Source organism: Pocillopora verrucosa, chromosome 6 (genome assembly GCF_036669915.1).
Source record: "Pocillopora verrucosa isolate sample1 chromosome 6, ASM3666991v2, whole genome shotgun sequence".
NCBI lineage: Eukaryota > Metazoa > Cnidaria > Anthozoa > Scleractinia > Pocilloporidae > Pocillopora > Pocillopora verrucosa.
The window spans coordinates 6,690,727-6,712,935 of NC_089317.1; the positions used below are offsets into that span (position 1 = coordinate 6,690,727).

The window sequence follows — 22,209 nt, forward strand, 5'->3', positions numbered from 1 at the left end:
AATAGGTTAATTGAGGGCCTGTGTATATAATACAGGAAGAAGGATCACCCTTGCCGTCCCTGCTTGAGTTTGAAATATATACAGAAACGCTTAACTCTTTTTCTTCTTTCTTTTTGCTGTTTGCATCTCAGGAGGCCATATATAGAGCTCTGCTGTTATTTATGGTGCCACTGCCACTACTGCTTTTCTTCATCTGAAGGATTTGATTTTTTACAATGTTTTTCATTGAATTTACATCCAGAGATTTACTGGTTTTAGGATAAATAATAATTAATAATAATAGGACTGAGTGGAATTCAATTCAGTCTGTGATCTTACGAGTGATTAATATAATTAGATGACTGTGAAGTGGGAGTCCGATATGTTAATGTTAGCACAAAATCCTGTTACCAATTAATCAAAACTATGACAAAATTTGAGAAAGAAACCAGATGTATTGGTTATGTGTTTTTGTAACAGGGTGTGCACATGACACATGCTGTCCACTCATATAGGCATGACATGTCAACTGTCCTGTTACACTGTTCAGTAAGAGGCATGACATATGCAGTGTCCTATTAGTGCTTAAATTGGGCTGGTGATAACTAATCACATTGGAGTTTTTTGTTATAGTTGCCACAGAAATGCTGTATCACCTTTCAGGAACCCCTGAAAAACTATATCATGCTGGGGAACATTATGAAAAAGCTTACCAACCTATAGGCTGATAAAAAATTTCTGCAACTACCTAAGCTATACATGCTGAAGATTTAAGCCAAAGAGATTGTGCCCTTGAGAATTTCTCACAGGCCTTTCTATTGTTCTAAAATTTTCCCCTTGTTTTCCTTGAACACTGGAGACTAATTGAGACCTTTAATAGTAACATCATTGTCATTTATTCATAGATGTCATGCAGTGAATGTGTGTGATGATGCAGCATATTTTTACCAGAAAATCAATGAAGACCTTCAAATAGGTGGGCTAAATGTTCTAGCAGAAGAAATAATTGAATGATATTATTGATGGATACATGGGACAGGGCTATGGCAAATCCACTGAAGAAGAATTAGTTTGCAGATTTTGGTTTCTTCATAATAGGACTAGTAGTCAAGCAGTCCCTCCTTTTTCAGAGAAGTCTGTTGGGCAAAAAGAAAAAAAACAATGAAAAAGGTTGACGTAAGCTCCTAGCAGCGCACTTACCTTTTTTCACTGATCTTTTTTTTTTGAGTCACGCAACTTTCATAGAATTTGCCCAAAAGGATGGATTTCTTGTAGTCTTCTACATATGTTACATAATAACCTGCTTATTTTGGTACTGGAATGAAATGCAAAGTTGAAGAGAGTTGTTTCTATCTATCAGTAAACAACCTTTTCAGAACATCAAAACATAAGAAATCATGCCTCTCATTGCCTCTTGTTCCTTTACTAATGTTAAGCATGGAAAATTTGTTTTCAGAATGCTCTTTGGCTGACAGTATTTTGATTTAATTTAGTGTGAGTTAAAAGCTGAAATTTTATTGCTGAAAGTTAAAATGATATGTGCTCTGTTAACAAGGGATCAGTGTATTTGTTTACAATGTAGAAGGAATGATCACTCAATGATGTTCCAAACCACAAAGTTTACCTGCCCCCACTCTCCCCCCCCCCAATTATACCACAGGTTTATGCAAGACAATAATAATGGATAATTATAGCTACAATTATTAAAATTTATTGTTATTTATTCCAGGATTCATTCGAAATTGCTTGATTACCAAATGAAAACATGATCTAAATTTTTCTTAACCATTTACATTCGAATTTGCACCTTACGAACCCTGAAATCTTTTTATCGGTTAATGAAGAGGACATTGTGAAGATATCCAGAACAACTGGTATTATGGTGGACCCTGTGTACAACGTCAAAGCCATCAGAGGAATGCTACACGAGATGAACACCAACCCAGGGCGATTTAAGGGTCACAGAATACTTTATATTCATACTGGTGGGTACAATTTTTCAACATCATCATTTGATAAATATCTCCTTCCTTCCCTTTGGCAAAGAGCCCACATACCTTGAAAATAATGGTTTCTCAAAGGTAATCCCTTAGAACTGCGTTTTTCCCTGCAAATGATATTCTGCTCATGCGTGGTTGTGCTGGCTTAATTGTGTATATCATGATATTTTTCTCAACCTGGTACGTAAATTGCAAACTTGAGACCCCATTTTTGATCCCTCGTAGAAGTATCAGTGGTTCGTAACTTGTACTACAGTTGCATGTAGCATGTACTTTCTTTCGCGTGGAAGCAAAATCTTATACATTAGACTGACTATGAGGACTCTGATTGGTCGATAGGATACAGTCCATATCCAATAGCAGATATTGGGTTCTCATGTCGCTTTTAATTTATGCCTAGTTTCCAAGCCCCTCGTCCGTGTAGTGTTCTCAAACTCTTGCAAAATCAGAGAGAAGATTCTTCTTTTGCAAATTGTCTCCAAAAATGTATGATGAATCAGTTATTGAATTTGGTTTTTAGCATGATATTGTAAATTATTAAACCTGGCATCTGTGTTATCTGCCTCAGCCTTCGGCTTCGGCGGATAACTCAGACCCCGGCATTGATAATTTGTGATATTATGCTCAACCTCATTAAATAATTGCTCATTATTATTCAATTGCACTTAGTAGAGTACAAATAACCTGCGAATGGAGTGAAAATTTCCTGTGATATTGTACATTTGGTTATTTTGTACTGTAAAAAAAACTTGTTTAATCGGTTGGCTGAGCGTGCTGCACTTCTCTACCTGCGTCGCTTTTCCCACTTTTTGAAAAATGGCCATGAAATAAAGCAGTTGGGCAATAAATAACTTATTAGACGTTTTGGTGTGTGATATCGCTGGGTATATTTACTCATAGTTTGTATTTTGACTCGCCTTACGGGACCGTCAAAATATGCCACAACTGGTAAAAATAGTTACCGATACTACACACCAAAACTTCTGATAACATATATCTTTTGATGGAAGACTGAATACGACAACATCCATAGGTGATAAACGTTCATATATCGCTTAGAGGATGGCATTACCATTCCTTTCAAAATGGCGAGACCTGATTTGTAACATTGTTATATAATGCGAGTTTCGCACACGTCTGATAGGGTGTGTCTTATTTTCCAACAGGAGGTGTGTTCGGTTTGTATGATGGAAGAATGGACCTGTTAGTAACTCTCCCTGCACTGGGTATAAATGATGTTGTCTGCTGGGAGAGTGCGAATGATCCCATGCCATTCTGGGGCTGACTCGTTCGCAGTTGTCTCTCTTATTTGAGATATTTAGGTACTGCTCGAGAGGTCCGCGTGTAAAAAGATTTTCTTTCGTTTCCCATCGTTCCCTTTGTTAATGTAGTGCTAATCTCTTGCGAAACCCTCGGCCGCGCAAGAAAGACTGGGAGCTAGTAAATTTTAGGGTGGTAAGCAAGAAAGGTCAGTCAAGACATGCCTACGTTCTTTTTTGGCGTCATCCAGTAAAATTGGCCACGAAAGAGGAGATAACTGTATTGCCTTGACTCCTCCAACCATCAGAGGGAAAAAGTCTTTGACCAAGTTCTCGTGAGTTTACATATCGAAGACGAACACAACAAATTATTGGACTGGAAAAAAATGTTAAAGCCTTTGAAAATATATTCGTGTAAAAGTATAAAGATTTAAAGTTTTAAATTTTTTGTTTGATTTATACACTTATATCTTTGATTTTAGGCTAATAAAAGGTCACGCTATATCCGCTTTTCAGTATAACAAACTCTATTTTTGGATCAGATTTGACACGCAAATTTTGGTGAGTTTTGCAATTGCTTGGGGCAATATTTGGATTCTAAGTTTTGTTTTCTGCCCAACGAGGATTTCGACACAATTGATGCCTTTGAATCAAAGGGCAATCAGATGGACATCGGGTACGTTCGAAGAAAAGTTTCCCGTTGATTGGATCCATATTGCCGAAGACCTTTTTTACAGTTCCGTGGCTCTGTGTCAATTAAATTGTGAACAATTCACCTTCATAAACTTTGCCCGCCTCGTGTCGATTGCGTTCGCAGTGTTTTACGTGAACATCGTCGGTGCAATGAGACTAAGGACCGCTTTCATGCAGGTTGAAAGCTGACTACTTTGAATAAATGTGTTTCTCCAACCCTAAGTTCGATGACCAGCGAGGATTGTCTAGTCGTAATAATGGCCTCGCCAGTTTATACCGGTCAACATCCCAACCGGTGAAGCAAAAACCATCGTTTATTCGTGCCTTCGCAACAATCAGCAATTTCAGGAAAACCTTGCGCAAACCGCTTGAATCCATTATTTAGAGATTTTAATCCCTACAATGCACCGATACTTTCGATCGATCTGTTACATAGGAAGGCTTTTGATTACTTTCATGCTAATCCTTTTCTTCCAAACGGTCTCTCACGTGAATCGGTCCATAATATTTGTTAGGTAGGATCTCACACAGCTTCATCCCGACAAGAATGCTTTATTTGCTTTTCACTTCGTTGCAGTCCGCTTTTACACCCATGAATTCTGAATTCTGGCGTTTTAAAAACCAGAATGAAATTTCTTAACTCCCCGGAGAACTACTCGCTCGGAGTGATTTGCAAAACAAATAGTAGCTTGTTCAAGTTCGCAGAAAAACATCAGCCGTGAGTTTTCCAGAAAATTCTTTCGAAATGTTGTGAATCTTTTATCATGGAAATTACTTATGATGGCATGCATGCGTGACTTGTGTATTCGACATGAACTGATTGGTACGTTGTTGTCTGAGAGCATTTCCACGTTACTATTATACTTTGGTAGCAAAGCGGCTCTGATAGATGAAAGGTGAGAAATTTTTTTAATATTCGAGCCTTAAATGAAACATTTTTTACTTTGTTCTGTTATTGTTAAACTTAAGCTGGAGTACAATACTCTTATGATCATACTGTACATTGAAAGTTTACTGATTTATTATGCGAGTATCAACCAGTGATATTCTGAGACTGAAACAGCCCTGTACGACCATCATAGAGCACGTGGAAAAGGAAAAAGTAACATTTGATCTTTTTGATTTGACTGGAAGAATAACAAATGCTTGCTTTGAAAATGTGTACATGCACATACAGAAAAATATCTCCGTGGCTAACATTAACTTCGGCCGTTCCTGTCTCGATCTGTTGTCGACTGATCAGCAAACGGGAAACAAGTTGGCTGTCAATTTTCTCATCACTTTCAAATTGATGAACACGAAAAACGTGGACAAGGAATTTGAGAGGCATTCAAGTTTTGATCTTTGACACTACTACCGCAAAGTTCTCGGTTTTGAGATTATTGCATGTTCAGTAAACGTTTAAATTTGGCTTCAGCTAGGGAACTTGATGATTTGCAACTTGAGGAGTGGAAACACAATTACTTTTTGTAAAGGATTCCTATCAGTTGAGTAATTTTGATGTCTATCGGATATCTTTGAATCATTTCGCAACAAGAAAGGTTTTGAAAACTTTTTGAGTCAGTCAGCCATGATACTTTGGTACACTCTGGCTCTGGTAAATAAATTGTAAGAAAACTTGACTTATTAGACGAGCCTTAAATTACACCTTGTATAGCCGTTTTACTCAGTTCTGTCATTGTCCAACCTAAACTGGAGTTTTATACGCTTTAGATCATACTGTTCATTTAATTTAAGCTTGTTTATTATACTATCATCAATTGCAACCAGTGGTAAATTGAGATCGAACTAGCTTCATACGACCATTATAGAGCACTTCGAAGAGGTAAAAGCAAACTTTTGTCTCTCTGATTCAATCGGACTAATGAACGTATGTTTGTTCTGATAATGTGTTCGATTACAGAAGAAATTTTCTCGTGGCTGCTATTAATTTGACAGTTCCTGTCTCGATCTCTGGCTTCGGTCTGATTCTGTTTCTTAGCTATAGGACTCTAATCATTTGAGTCTTTTTTATTCGTACTGGATATCTTTGAATTATTTCACAACGGGAAAAAGTTTTGGAAAGTGTGTAAGTCCGTCAGCCATGAATGACTTTGCGGTTATTGAACTGACTTTTGCGACTGATATTTGATAAAGTCAGGAAGCTTTTGCTTAAATGCCGATTGCATGCTTCGACAAAGCTCTTTTTACTTTGACAGCAGCGACCAAATTTTCTTAACGGCTGTCCTGTGATCTTCACTGGCGGCAACACCAAGCTAACGCAGCAAACCGTAATTAGTTTTGAGGATGTTATGCTTACGAAACTGAAAGTAAAACTTTGCATTTCTCGATCTTCTACGCAGTCTTTAACTATTGTAAAAGAGACTTGCTTTTCAATCAAAGGTTTTCTTCTCTAACTCTTGATTTATCGTTAGGTTTCGTAGTCTTCGACGCTTACTTTTAGTATTTTACTTGTAGGTACATAGCAAACTACGCATTTTGTGGGTAATCAGCCGAATTATATTTAAAAAGCATTGTCAGATAGTTTTCAAATAATGTCGCGCCAATTAATTCATCCTAAACGCGAAGGATAAAACACAGTAAATTATTAGAGGGATGAGAAAATATAAGAGAGAGAATAATGGATTGCAGATGATCTCTTCAAGGATTCATCTTTGAGATTATAAAATGCAAACTCATATGAAGTTATTTTTCTGTGGTTCTGCCCAAATGATCATGAAAAGTGACCTCCGGCGGATAATAATCTTCTAGAAAACCAAACATAATTTAACGATAAAACTATCTGGTTTGAAAAGCAGGATCCTCTTGTGAGAAACGGCTACTTTCCCTATGAAATCAGTTTCCGCTTTCAGTCATACGTTTGGTAGTTGGACTTTAATTGTTCATACAGCAGAGTTAGCTCGGTAAGATGCAAATTGTAATCGTTTTGTTTATTATTTTCATTGTCATGCACCGACCGTTCAACTATCACGCGATAGAAATCTCGAGCTCCTAATCTAACTGTTATAAACAGAGTTACATCTAAGAGTCAGAAGAGGCTTCAGGAAGAGCTTAAACAAAAAGAAAGAAGAAAGAAAGAATTATAAAAGGGGCTTGAAGATCTGACTCTGGTATTTCATCATTAGATATTATTGTTGTCTGTGATATTTTATTTGCTCCGCGTCCAAGGGAGCTTACACCCTTGCGAAGATTTGCACGAGACATTATACCTTGGAAAATTTGCGGCAGAACACTAGCCGTGAATGTTCCCGAAAATGTTTTAGAGATTTTGTGAGTCTTTTATTATGGAAATTATCTTTGAATGCATGCATGCGTGAGTTCTGGGCGCGACAAGGACTGATTCACGGTATGTTGTTGCGTAGTCTTGGATCATTTATACGTTGCGATGATACTTTGGTTCACTTTGGTTCTGGTAAACCAAATGTAGGAAAACTTAAGTTATTATTCGAGCCTTAAATTACACCTTGTATGGCTACTTTACTTCGTTCTGTCATCGTCCAACGTAAACTGGAGTTTTATACGCTTATGATCATACTGCACATTTAATTTAAGCTTGTTTATTGTAGGTTCAATTGCAACCAGTGATTAATTGAGATTTAATTACCTTTATACGACTATTAAAGGGCACTTCAAAAAGGTAAAAGCAAAGTTTTGTCTCTCTGATTCGTTCGGACCAATGAACGTATGTTAGTTCTGGAAATGAGTTCAGATACAAAAGCAATTTCCTCGTGGCTGCCATTAATTTGGCTGTTCCTGTCTCACTCTGTTGTCAACTGGCCTCGATCTGAGTCTCTTAGTTTTCTCATCACTTTCAAGTCGATTGAGTAGTTCATAAAAACTCTTATATTTCATTTCAAACAAAGCTGGAAGAAAAATTTGGGAGGTATTTGCGTTTTGATCGTGAACACAACTGGATTGAAGTTTTCTTATTCAACTTCCCCGCAAAGTTGTTTGTTTTGAGATTAATACATCAGTAAAAGTTTAACTTTGTTTTCAGCAACTGAAATCGTTTATGTGTTACCTTTATGATCAAATAAAATTCTTTCTTAGTCTTTTTAATTGTTATTGGATGTCTTTGAATCATTTCGCAACAAGAAAAAGTTTTGGAAAGTTTGTAAGTTAGTCAGACATGAATGACTTTGTGGTTATTTAATTAGTTGACTTTCGCGACGCAATATTTGTATATTGCAATTGAGACTTGCTTTCAAGTAAAAGTCTTCTTCTCTGACTCTTGATTTATCGGTAGACTTCGTAGTCTTTGTCAGTTACCTTAAATGTTTTGCTTTTAGGTACATAACAAACTACGCATTTTGTGGGCAATCAGCCGAATTATATTTAAAACGCATTGTCACATAGTTTTAACATAATGCCGCGCCAACTGATCCTAAACCTAAAGGATACAACTAAATAAATTATCATAAAGATGGAAAAATATAGGAGAGAAAATAATCAACTAAAATATATTCGTGGATTGCAGATGAACTGCTTCAAGGATTCATCTTTGAGTTAAGAATATGCAGACTCATGTGAAGCTATTTTGCTGTGGTTCTGCCCAGATAATCGTGAAAAATGACTTTCAGCAGATAATTATCTTCTATGATACTAAACAAAATTTGAGGATAAAAATATCTGGTTTGAAAAACAGGATCCTTTTGTGAGAAACGGCTACTCTCCCTGGGAAATCCGTTTCCACTTTAAGTCATGCGTTTGGAAGAGGGAATTTAATATTTCATACAACAACAGAGTTAACTCGGTAAGATGCAAATTGTTATTTTTTTTATTTATTCTCACTGTTATGCACCGACCGTTCAACTATCACGCGATAGAAATCTCGAGCTTCTAATCTAACTGTTTTAAACAGAGTTACATCTAAGAGTTAATAAAGCTTCTTAGGAAGAACCCAATCAAAAATAAAAAAGAGAGAAAGGAGGCAGGGAGATCTTACTCGGGTATTTCATCATTAAATATCATTATTGTAGTCTGTAATGTTTTTCGTCTGTGAGACATTATACCTTGAACAAATTAGCGGAAAGACTAAACTTGAAAGATTCAATAAAATATATTTGATAAGAAAGCTGGTAAAATACAAGAGAGACAATAATCAACTAAAATATTGACATGGATTAAAGATGAAATGCTTGAAGGATTAATCTTGGAGCTTTACGATATGCAAAAACTGTAATGTTCTCATTTTTTTAGCTTTGTGTGGTTCTGCCCAAATGGTCATGCAAAAATATTTTCCGCAGTTCTGATCTTCTACGATGCCAAATACAATTCAACTTTAAAAACATATGGTTTGAAAAACAGGATCCTTTTGCGAGAGATGGCTGATTTCTCAAGCAAAACTCATTTTCTGCTTTAAGTCGTACATTCAGTTGGAAGACTTAAATTGTACATACACCACAGCTAAATAAGTTCGATGCAAATTTTTATTGCTTTATTTATTCTCACTGTTACGCACTGACCGTTGTTTGGAAAGAAAAAGATCCTGAAGAACTTCTGTCTGATTGTACATTGTTTGCTGGTTTCAGGAAAATTTTGGCAGGTGTGACTCACATACAAGTAATATCTATAGATCGTGTTTAGTGTTGCATACCTTAACCACGTGCACCTCTGCTGCACACGTAACTTATCAGTCTGGCAATCAATCCTAGTAATCCATTTTAAAGAATGGAGAAAGTAAGAATATATCAATTCTATATAGTGCACCACTCTCTCTATTTTACGGTATAATACTAATTGTGTTTCTCTTTCTCAGAAATCTTGACATCCCTTTCTTGCATGCCACATATTGAAGGAAGAAAATTCAATTAAAGGTATGTAGCTATCCAGTTTGCACACGTGACCTATGAGGTCCCTTCGTTGTATATTTGGGCTCCCAGTTGAATTTCCATGTGATCAAAGTTCTACTCTGCATGCGATCTTGCGATAAGGAACTTGATTTAAACTCACATTGCTGTCCATGAGAAGAGTTGACCCGAAGAAAGAGCAGGTACAGACAAAATAGTAAAGTTATTCACTCCGTAACTTTAACTTTAATAACCCCTTGTTGACTTACGGTATTTCTCTCGCGTAAATGCGTGTGATTACGAATACTTTAACACAAGCCTTTGAAAATAAGTGTATGGTGAAGATATACTTGATACATAAGCTACTTTTTTTCTTTTTTCAGGACGATTGCGTCGCCTCTTCACGAGCTCCAGGTGTAATTATTTCGTTTGAAGGACCGTTCTCGAGAAGATCATGTAAAGGGTAAGAAGATTCACGAAATATGAATTGATGCGCACTAAAAGGTCACTTTATTTAAATTTCATACTTTAGTAAGAGTCTGTTTTGTACTCAGACCAGCTGTTTTACTTTCAGCAGTCGTTACTGATCTAGATTAAAGGGACAGGGAAATGCTTTAGTTAAGATTGGAACACGTAATGCGTATCAGTGAGGGCGGAAATTGCTGTTTTCGTAGGCGACAGGAAACCGAAAGCGAAACCCTTTCCTCACAGTTCGGTTTCCGTCGCTAGAGAATGACTTGCCTTCTCCAATTCAATATGTTTTCCGAGAACTCGAGTTAGGCATTATTTATCGATGATATTTTTTCGACAAAATTATTGTGCCTTTAAATTCAATCTGATAAACCATAGGACATGTGACTACAAGTGATGTTTAGGACAAATCGTCCAGTCTTAGTTATATAGTTAACTAATTTTCCACTAAATGTGGCTCTTATTTGGTGCATATAGGCAGATAAATCTAACAGTGCTAAAACATAATATTTACAGAGAGGCTTTCTTATACAGAAAACCCAAAAAGATAGGGAATATTTCCATAACAAATAACCACTGAGGAGGTGGGATGGAAAGAAAATGGCGAATGAGGTTCACTGTGCACTGAAGAGGCTATTGAGCATTTGAACTCTAATCCCAAAGCAATCTTTCTTTGTGCTTCAGCATATAGCTTTACTTCACTAGTAACAGGAACCACTGAAACAGCTAATTCGAAGCTTAGTTTCCCAAAAACTATCAATATTTTCCTTCGCAGTTTGTCGAATGACATATTTACATATTAGATTTCCTCAGTTTCCAGTTTCAACCTGCTGTGTTCTGAAGTTAGCAAACACATGCAGTATCCATGAATTGAAATATCTGAAGGTTTTACCATTATAGGATTCCTCTTGAGTTCAATTATTTTCCAACAACCCCTTTTGAGCATGATCGAGTGAAACATCCTTATGTCATCTATGTCTTTCAGATTGTCCTAAAGCTTTCTTCAGTTTGTTACACTGTTCAATAGCAACAATTACTGCCTTAACCCTTTAACTCCCAGATCCAATTTGTAATTCTCCTTACTGTCAGTTATACAATTCTTATAATGTTAGTTCAGAGGATTTAGTATTGGATCAACTAATTATCCCCGAATTGAAATTTTTCTTAATTCTTGTCACTCATTTGGTTGATAACATATTTATATTGTAAGGAGAAATTTGGTCTTGGTCACTCATGGGAGTTAAAGGAATAAATATAGCACCTTAAATGGAATTTTTGTGACTGTCAATATCTCTCACATTTGATTAATATTTATTTTATGTTTTTCTTTTTCAGAAATTATTACATGTCCATCATTTTCTGACTGCTCATATTGTGATTTTGTGAAGGAAGGAAATCTTAACAGGGGAGGTATATATGTTTTTTTTTTCCATTTTCCCTCTTTAATATAAGACATATATGTAAGGATTTTTTGTGTCTTATTCTCATGGGAATGAAAAATGTTTATGTTATTATGATTATCATTAAAACTGAATCGTAAGGAATCGTAAGGAGCATGCTCTTTATGGAATACTCCAGATACCACAGTTACATGTACACCTAAGTTTAGTATTGATGTTATGATTATCAGCTGAACCAAAAAAGAGAATTAACTTGTAATTGGGCCTGATTAAGATAAATTTATCAGTTCTGACAAAGTCAATTATCAAAAGTTCATATTAAATAAATAAAAATATATCCTTATTCTTACCAGTGTAAGAAAAAGTTCCACAGCGTAATGTCCGTAACAAAAATTGTGTAATGTCCATAACAGGAAGTTTTACCTCAAGCACAAAATCTAAATACAGAATAAGGAATACAACTAGATTTTAAAGTTATGCAATCTGCATGATGTGTTGATGTGTTGTGTGTGTTCTCATGTTTGTCCCTGAAATTATATGGAGGGTCACATTTGGTCAGCCTTTGTGAATCATGCTGGTTTTTGTTGTTGTTGTTTTTGTTGTTGTTTGTTGTTGTTTTTAATTCTAGTTGACTTTTGATAATTATAAATGAATAAAGGGGGTATAAGTTTCTAAGGAAACTGGTACTGCCTTGGTGGGAGAGTATAACAGGATAATTTAGTATTATCAGTTGAGTTGATAAGGTTTAAAAAGATGACATTTTGAGTGTTAGCCCTTTGTCAGAGCAAACAAATTGTCAGCTTTTAACCTCATTGCAGAGGCGAATTTACATTTATTTATCAACTTGGCTGACAATAAGAAAGTACTTTGATACAACTATATAATGTTGCCGTTAATACCACTTATAACCTTGGAGCACCTGTTAGTGCCCTTATATGTGACTGTCATTGTCTTTCATAACTGATATATAGTAACTGTTGTTCTGCTGCTTGTCTTTTCAGACTTTCTGACTTTATCCCTGATTCAAGGGTTATTTTCTTGAACCCAGGAAACTCTATACAAGGTAGGAGGACTTGCTGCTCTTTTTTTCTCTCATTTTTGAAACTAATGCCTTCATTTTGTCAATCTGTATTAACCCTTTAATTGTCATGAGTGACCAAGACAGAATTTCTCCTTACAATATCAACACAATATCAACCAGAGAAGTGATGAGAGTAAAGAAATGTATAAATTTGGGATGATTAGTTGATCCAATATTACTGTAAATTCTCTGAACTAACCTTATAAGAATTGTATGGTTGGGATTAAGGAGAATTACAAATTTGATGTGAGAGTTAAAGGGTTTACTTAATAACTTATTTGCAGGGAATAATTTTGTCCTGTTTGCATATGTTTAGAATTCTGCATGCTTTTTTTCACTATATCCGTGTAGTATCAATTATTTTTTCTGGTAATGTTATGTCAAGAACTATGCATTATATTACTTACCTATTTAATTATGTTGTGATTGATGGTTGTGATTATGTTTGGCTACAAACATGTGGAAATACTCTTAGAAAATGTTGCTGAAATTCTGGTGGTCCTTTTAATATACTGGTGGTTGAATTACTGTGTACAGCTAGGTTTGTGGAGTGCTTTAACTGTATGTTGTCTTATGAATAATTATTAACATTTGAGAGACTCAATTTTATGCTGATTGAGTCATCTCTTTGGTTCGTGTGTTGGGTGGTAATTTGGTCACTGATTAAGACTTACAAATGTATATAAAATCAAAGTTTAAGCTCCCCTCCTAAAACAGGAATATGGAAGATCTTGTGCAGAAATCTGGTTCCATCCTTGACAAAGTACATAATCACCCCACACTTGCATGTCTTGGGAAATTAGTTCATTCTTGCAAACTGTCTATCATAGGTTGGGCACCTGTTAGTGCCCTTATTTGTGACTGTCATTGTCTTTCATAACTGATGCATAGTAACTGTTGTTCTGCTGCTTCCCTTTTCAGACTTTCCGACTTTATCCCTGATTCAAGGGTTATTTTCTTGAACCCAGGAAACTCTATACAAGGTAGGAGGACTAACACTGCTCTTTTTTTTCTCATTTTTGAAACTTGCCTTCACTTTGTCAATCTGTATTAACCCTTTAATTGCCATGAGTGATCAAGACAGAATTTCTCCTTACAATATCAACACAATATCAACCAGATAAATGATGAGAGTAAATAAAAATAAAAATTTGGAGATAATTAGCTGATTCAATACTAAATTCTCTGAACTAACATTATAAGAATTGTATGGTTGGGAGTAAGGAGAATTACAAATTTGATGTGGGAGTTAAAGGGTTAATAATTTATTTGCTGGGAATTACCATTTAAAATTGCTTGGAATTCTTGAAATTCAACATGTAAAAGGATTGCTTAACCGGTTTGAAAATTTATTTTACCTGTCATGCTTAAAATAAGGGAGAACACTGAGTTTACTGAAAGACATATCATATTTAGAGTTATTACCTTCTTTTATAATATCTAAAGCTAAAAAATTAAAATATAACATGCAATGTTTCATAAATGTAGCTTAAAACAAGCAATACTTCAACTTTAAAAGGCCATTCCCTTGCGAAATGGCTTTTGGAATTCCTAGGAATTCCTAGGAATTCCTAGGAATTCCTAGGAATAAAGGTGTGAATTTTCACGGTAAATTCGGACTGGGAATTCCTAGGAATTCCTAGGAATTCCCAACTATAACAACTCTGGTTCTAAAAACCTAGAAATTCCTAGAAATTCCCAGAAATTCCCAGAAATTCCCAGAAATTCCAAGTTTATAGCCAACAGGACTTGGAATTCCTAGGAATTCCAACTCAGAGAACCAATGACTTTCCCTGAAAAGCTGTAAATCTAAAAAATTCCTCGGAATTTCTGGGAATTTCTGGGAATTTCTGGGAATTTTTGGGAATTTTTAGGAATGTTTAAGAATTACTGGGAATTTTAAGCAAAAATTTGAGGCTAATGATATAAAATAAATACTTTAAATTAAAAAAACCCAGCTAAAATTCAAGTATTCAATGAAATTTATTTAAAAGCTTGATTAAGGCGTACATGTAAAATATTTTTGATTAATTATTAACATCAATGTGTGGTAATATTAGGATGGAATTTGATTTATTTTTCTTTTCTTGAAAACTTCATACGGATTAATCCTCAATTATAGCTATTCGTATAAAATAGTTCTAATCAATCATTAAATTTGGTTTGACACAAATTGTGAATAAAATCTGTTGATTCTTTTCCAAAAAATACAATATCCTAAGTTATATTTATATAGTTATATTCTTGGGAGTGAAGGGGCTAATTACAGACAAATAAAATTGATTTTTTGATTAAAATCTTGTTATAACTGTAACAATAAATTAGAATGAAGTTATCCTAAACTGCAAACTTAGCTGCTGTTTGTACTGTTTGTATTTTTTTTCCTGGACTCACAATGAGTTGGCCTTGAATGAGGTTATCAACAAGAACCTTAACCATTTTGTATCTGGATTCCTTGACATCTGAATTTGAAAAAAAAAAATATATATTAAAATATGTATGTTTAAAGCTCAGACCAGGCTTTTAAGATGGCTATAAGGAAAAGGGCATTCATTGGATTCTCAAATTGAGAAATCTGTGTTATATTGAGTGACTTTTATATTGGAGTTAGTACATCTCTCTCATGGATTTTACTAAAAAAGGGCTGAATACATTATTTTGTTTTTACCAAGGAGGGCTTCTTTATGTACTAAAGTTTGTTATGAATCTTGAATGTTCCCAAACGTGACTAGAGGAATCTTGAAACCTTACTGATAGGTTTATTTCATTGTAAAGCATAAGCTTAAGAAACTGCGGCATGCAAGTGACCGATTCGATTCTTAGAATTATTCTAGTTTCAGTTGCGCCGAGCGTTATGTAAGCTTAATTCAACCCGCTACATCTATTCTTTTATAAGATTTTGATCACAACGAATATCGCAATTTTTACTCACCACAAACTTTCAAAATCGTAGCTTTACAGATGGCCACTCGACCCTTGTTTGTACCGGTCCATATGTCAACTGTTGTCCCTACTTTTAACTCCACGGCGCCAACGACTTTCTTCTCTTTTACAACACTCACGCTATTCTCGTTTTCCCATTGAACCAGAATAAAAGCTATCTTTAGAAATGTTATATTAAACAAAACAGTTGAGAAAAGCGATCAACCGATGAAAAGTACATTCAAAGATGAGCGCCAAATGGAGTCTTCTTTGTTTCCGATCACGGGCATGATCACGTGGATCTTTTAGGACTTGTCATTGGCTAGCAAAGTGAATCCGCTGGCTTGCCGATTGCAGTGTTAAGAGAAGCGCACAATTTATTCTGACCTCTTCAACCGGTTCTCTGCTTCTAGAAGATGGATAGCTTGGTGATATAAATAAAGATGTGAGCTCACTCTATGTAGAAATAATCGACAAGAATCGATCGTATTACAAATGCACGATTTGTGGCCGAAAGTTGTCGAGGAAACAAAGACTCGAAACTCACTTGAGTTGTGTTAATGGCAAAGGTGAGAAATAACACAAGCCAATCACAGTTTTGAATGCTACTACAAATCGTCTTTTACCCTCATATTTATAAAAGAAGGATACCACATTCGGAAGTGTAAGAGATACATAGATGATCCCAGTGTACCAGTACCTAAATCTACAAAGCTTGACCGTAGCAAGCGTTCAGCAACACGTTCCAACACCGCCATCTCGATTCCTCAGTCAGTCGTTTCCACTGAACTTAAAGCAGTATTGACAACAGAGTAGAGTGCGTCTTACAAAGGAGAAACATTTGTACAAGAGACAGGAGTAGCTATATGCGATTACAGAGGTGCGTTGGAACTCTGGTCCACAAATAGTTATGCACTGCCCGAAGTATAAAACAATTTTGTTGATAGCTGACAGACAGAGAAGAACAACAAGTAAACTTAAGAGCTGTTATTACTGAAGTGTGACTAGCATTTTTCATTTTTATATAAAGAAGGACTTGTAATTTGCACCAAAAATAAAAGGATGTAATATTTTTTTGGGAGATCCAGTGATTGGGACATTTAAGAAATTAAGTTATGAAAGGAAACTTGGTTGGTACTTCTCACTACTAAGAAGTCTTGTTGACAAATATTTTCAGATCAGAGTTTCAAATAAAGTAAATTGAAGACGTCATATAAAAGGTGTTTTTCCTCAAAGGGTACATTGACTACCTCTGTCTTGTCTGCATGCCAAATGTTTGCAAAGTGTGTGGATGATCCACAAGTATTGGAACTCTTACAAAAATGTTTTGTAAGAATAAAAACAGGAAAACAAATTACAGCAATTAGTCATGAAAATAGAGCAAAAAACTGAAAAAAAGCAGCAACAACAATCATGAAAAAAGAAAGATTAATTAGGTGTTGAATTTGTTGGTCTAAGGCACGAAATTTCTACTAAAAGTATTGTCAACAAAAAGTCTCTGACAGCGTTTGAGGCAACTGAGCTTGACTGTTCCAAGGTTTTCTAACAAAGGCAACCAGTAATGTAGGTTAGGGAAGTAAGATAACAATGTAATTATTGTTAATTATTGTGGAAGTTGGCAATTTCCATTTAACATAACTGACAGCTGGTTCATGAGAAAATCCATATTAATATAAAGATTTACTAAAACTTAGTTTGAGTAATAAATTTCATGATCTTTAAGTTATAAACATGTACTTGTATGTATATCTCTTGGTAAGTTTTGTATAGCATACCTTTTATTGAGCCAAAGTTTTAAGCCTCTGAAATTACTCTTTTTCTTAAAACCTTCACATTCAAGGTATTGAGAATTTCTTAGAATTTATGTGGACCTCAGGGTATTAAAATTGCCTCAAATTCAATTCCCAGCAATTCCCAAGAGTTCCACACTTCTTAAATTATAGGTAGTTTGTAAAGCTGAGAATTCTTAGGAATTCCTAGGGATTCCAAGTCCTCACAAAACTGGAGTCTTCCTTTCCCAGAAATTCCCAGTAATTCCAAGCTTCTTAAATCAGAGTTAATTTGCATAGATGGGAATTTTTGAGAATTCCTAGGAATTCCTAGGAATTCCCAGAAATTCCCAGAAAACTGGGAATTCAGTTTGCAAGGGTCATTTGCATAATTGGGAATTTTTGAGAATTCCTAGGAATTCCCAGAAAACTGGGAATTCAGTTCGCAAGGGTTGCACTGATAATACTATGGAGAAAGTTGCCAATTCATACAGTTCGTACATAACTTCCCAAAATAGTATCAACTGGCCTATTAAGAGTCAATGAATAGTCATCATCATCATCATCATCATCAGGTCGAGCTTGTTCGGTATTCCATGACACGCTCCCTCCAATGAATAGTACTCTTACACATTTTTGCCAGTGGACACATTCTTTTATGAAGGTGATAATATTTCAGAGACTTTTAAGTCTGTTGACTTAGACGTTATTGTTTCACTGTTCAATGAACTGAGAAACCACGTTTTCTACTGGTACATGAGCTTCAATGACCCTGTATTGTATTGGTGACAATTAGAGTTACCTTCGTCTGGTAGAATTAGTTTTGGCTTAAAAAGGTGCATTTAATATCAGTGACTGTGCAATCTGTTTTCCAGGGTTGTACTGGTCTAATTATCAATAAGTAGAGAAACCATAAATTGACGGAGTTTTAAAAATGCTCTTAATGTCCCCAGGTGTGATAATGAAATAGCGACTGGGTAGGAAATCTACAAATTCCTTTAAACTGCTCCTCCATCCAGGAATGTGGGTGCTGAGTGGGAGACCTGGTGTTATGTTGGGTAATATACATGTGAGGAATTACATTTAGTTTTGCACTGAAAGGGATGGTTAATACCCCAGTCTTTCTAGATAGTGCCTTCTTGCTGTAAGCTGCTATTTAGTGATTGTTGTAAACACGGTGACCTCAAGTAATATAATTCCCGTATTCGTTGTGTTGGTATTTCCTGGTCTAGTCACGGAGTTGGTTCTATTAACTGACCTGGTAACAGACTGATTCCCATATTGATGAAAATTTTACTAACACAGTGTAGTTTGCTTGTGATTATGTAGTTTTTGTCCTTGTTGGGATGGTGATGGATGATGCTTTTGCAATTATGCTTCAAGTGACCAAGTTGTAGCAGTGATCCTTGCAGGGTGGTAAATGGAGATTGTGCAGTCTTGCTTTGATGTTTCACTGCAGTTTATATATTTGTGTCTGCTTGTGGATCGTTTTGGAGTTAAAGAGGTTTTAAGGTTTAGGTATAATGGTTACGCTGGCAATGGTTAGATCTTTGTGATGCTGCATGAAGTAGTAAAAACAGGTGCAGCTTTTGTATTAATGCTGGTGGATCTGTGATTACTTTTATCATTAGATGCTTCTTAGGCGAAATAGGGTATTTTATTAGTTATCTCCTAAATTTTAGGATTAGGTTTCTCTTTTTATATTGGTTTTTTATTTTAGCAGTACAGTATATATCATTTAATTATTTTAGTGATTTGTAGGTTCACATCAGCCTTCCTGGCTGCCAATTTGTAACCCGCATCACCAAATAAAATGATGATGATGATGATGATTAAGAATCAAACGTCAACCAGCCAGAACTGACCGGGTTTAAGGCCCTCGAGGGGAAATAAAAACTTATTTCCCCTTAACCTTTAAATCGCGTTTCATTTCTGCTCTTTATGTCTCTGGTTGTTACTTTGCAAACTAAAAAAAAAAATCTTTCTTAATCCAAAAAAACTGTGTTGAGATCTAATACCTCACATTAAACCTCTTATTAAGTCGACAAAATAGTTTTTTCGTTGGTGTTTCGTGCTCCTAGGGATTTAACAAATGATATCACGATTTTAAACGATTTCTGGTCTCAATTGGCTATCGGGTTTTTTTTTTTCCAAATGGTCTTAATTCCCATAAATTAGTGTCTATTCCATGTTTGACAGGTCATTCTGATAAATTCAGCTTCATGGGTACGGCTCCATCGCCATTTGCGTCTACGAAAGAGACAACCAACTATGCAAGGCTATGCCGCCTCCTGGTGGATATTGGATGTCAGGTGCTCCGGTCCACTTTTGACAAAATACATCCACCAGCGACGCTACATACAGTTTTGGGGTGTACCTCAGTGCATTACGCCAAATTGCAGTCACTGTACAAAGGGAAGAAGAAAGTGCTGAATCCCAAGCAATGGGGAAAGTTGTACCCTACTCACAAAGCTGTGTCTTCTAAAGACTTCGACATCACACTCCTAACAGTGCTGCTTAGAAATATCTGTAGTTTGCGCACTCCTACTAAGGGATGGGATGAGCTTCCCCCAGCTACAGACATACGCATCGAAGATGACATCGCCAGAGTGAAGTATTACAGGAACACTGTATACGGCCATGCTTCTCAAGCCTCTGTGGATGACAGTAGTTTCAGTGCTGATTGGCAGAAAATACGAGAAGCTTTGGTGAGATTGGGAGGAGCTCATTTTAGAACTGAAATCGACAATCTTGAGCACGACTGCATGGATCCAGATATGGAGGAGCATTATCGTGAACTGATGAAACAATGGAAGAAAGACGACGACAGCATCAAAGACAAGCTTGAAGAAATTGAAAGTAAGAAAAACATTATCCACTGCCAATGTGGATGAATCAGAAGGCTACAAAAGTATATATTTCCAGTTAACACGGTAGTGTAGGTCAGCTCATGATGTTTTCATCATGGTCGGAACTAGTCTCATATTTGGAAGGTATATTTGCGTTACGTGTGAAAAATGAAGAATTAACCCAAATGTTCAAACTATGTTTTCATTTGCAGTATTTTGTCTGTTCGTAGGTACTCGTGTACAACTGCTCGAGTGCATTTTTGTGATTTCTAAGCGTCTTATTGCGTTTGATCTATTCGTAATCGACTAGATATTGATATACATATCATTGTTTTATCTGCACCTAACGTGAAGCTGTGATATAAATTTGCTTATGAAAATGCGCATACCTTTTAAAATTTTCAGGTTCCCTGGATAACACGAGAGACACAATTGACAAGATAGAGATCGAAGTGAAAGAGGTGAAAGAGAAGCTGAGTAGTCTGACGGTCTCAGCTGAAAAAAGCGCCCAAGGTTAGTTGGTAGAGAGAGCTACTCACAGCAAAGAAATTATTAAGAGCGACACTGTTTTCTTGGGTACATAACGCAGCTCATATGCATGACGACGGTAATTGCTTGATGTCGGCCAACACAGCATACTTTACTAGTCTAAGAGCACCCTAGTCACCACTGGCACTGGCTTTACATGACGATTCTATGTAATATGTGGGATGCCACGGAATCTGAGATTTTGCCCCTGGCTACCTCTCGGATTTGATGGTGTTTTGACAGCCCTCATACATATGTATCATCGTAAGCGGGATAGTTTATCGTCTTTTTTAGTATTACCTTTCTTATAATGAACCTAACTTCCTAGTAGCGTTAGATGTGACCCGCATATTCCCGAATGAAACCAAATCCTTCCTCCTGGCGTATTGTGGAGTATTCAATTCTACATGGGAAAATAGTTTAATGTGGATCGTCTTGAGTAAAATAGGTTAGAATGTATGTGGTTATTTTACATTTCCTGAGGAAACGACTGTCGGCAAAACCTCCCACTTGATCGCAGGCGGGTCTCTAGATTTCTCCAGCTTTGAATCACCGCGGTGTTGGGTAACTCATGATGTTTTCATTTTGGACGGAACCAGTCACATACTTGGATCGTTATTCTAGCGTTGTGTGTGAAAAATGAAGAATTAACCCAAATGTACACATTGTTTTCATGGGCAATATTTTTTCTGTTCGTGGGTACTCTTTTATAACTGCTGGAGTGTATTTTTTTAATTTGTAAGCGTCTTATTGAGTTTGATCTATTCGGAATCAACTAGTTATTGATATACGTTCCATTGTTTTGTCTGCGCCTAAACGTGAATCTGTGGTGTAAATGTGCTTATGAAATTGCGCCTATCTTTCTTACATTTCCAGATTCGCGAGAAAAGATGAGACACGACCTCAGAGACACAACTGAGAAGATAGAGATTAAAATGAAGGAGATTTTAGTGACGCTTAGTAGCCTGACGACCACAGTGGAAAAAAGCACAGATGAAGGTTGGTTACTAGAAAGAGCTACTCACACATAAACTGAACTATCAACAGGGATTCTATTAACACATCTTTTGAGCATGACCACATTATTCGCGTGATGTCAGACAATTTAACATATTTTTAGGTAATGTATTGTTGTAAGAGCACACCTTGGCTTTTAACCTGCTCTGGCTACAAATGAAGATACTTGGTAATGTGTGGGATGAATGGGATGGTATGGAGGTGAGGCTACCTCTCGGTGTTGGATAGTTTTCTGACAGCACTCATACATATTTAGCCGAGAAGGTTATTGTCTTATACTAATTTTACTTTTGTTGAGGACCTAAGGAGAAATGAGAGGGCGGAAAGGCGTTCTTTGGTTTTTATTAATTAGTTCTTACAATGTCGCTTTTACTGACAAAAATCTTTCTCAGACTATCGGCTCCAATGATATCAATATTTATATCTTAGGTTTCACTATTAGAAACTGCTGA

The 22,209-nt window shown here is 36.1% G+C and overlaps 1 protein-coding gene and 1 long non-coding RNA gene across 4 annotated transcripts in view; both read left to right on the forward strand.

Annotated features, from left to right (window-relative positions):
- Positions 1 to 22,209, forward strand: part of LOC131792885 (NLR family CARD domain-containing protein 3-like) — a 102,268-nt gene that overhangs the window by 74,730 nt on the left and 5,329 nt on the right. Inside the window, exons 4-7 of one of the 3 annotated variants that reach the window (XM_066167920.1) lie at positions 13,594 to 13,655; positions 19,563 to 20,222; positions 20,618 to 20,725; positions 21,617 to 21,739. In XM_066167920.1, coding sequence (XP_066024017.1) covers positions 19,586 to 20,222; positions 20,618 to 20,725; positions 21,617 to 21,739 — 868 coding nt within the window. In that variant the 5' untranslated portion in view covers positions 13,594 to 13,655; positions 19,563 to 19,585. Of the gene's footprint in view, positions 1 to 13,593; positions 13,656 to 18,316; positions 18,422 to 19,562; positions 20,223 to 20,617; positions 20,726 to 21,616; positions 21,740 to 22,209 lie in introns of those variants that run through there. The other 2 variants (XM_066167919.1, XM_066167921.1) reach the window with 2 other exon arrangements.
- On the forward strand, positions 844 to 4,024 carry LOC136281780 (uncharacterized). The gene is made up of 3 exons (XR_010717979.1): positions 844 to 955; positions 1,709 to 1,964; positions 3,146 to 4,024. It is a non-coding gene; the product is annotated as an uncharacterized lncRNA (long non-coding RNA).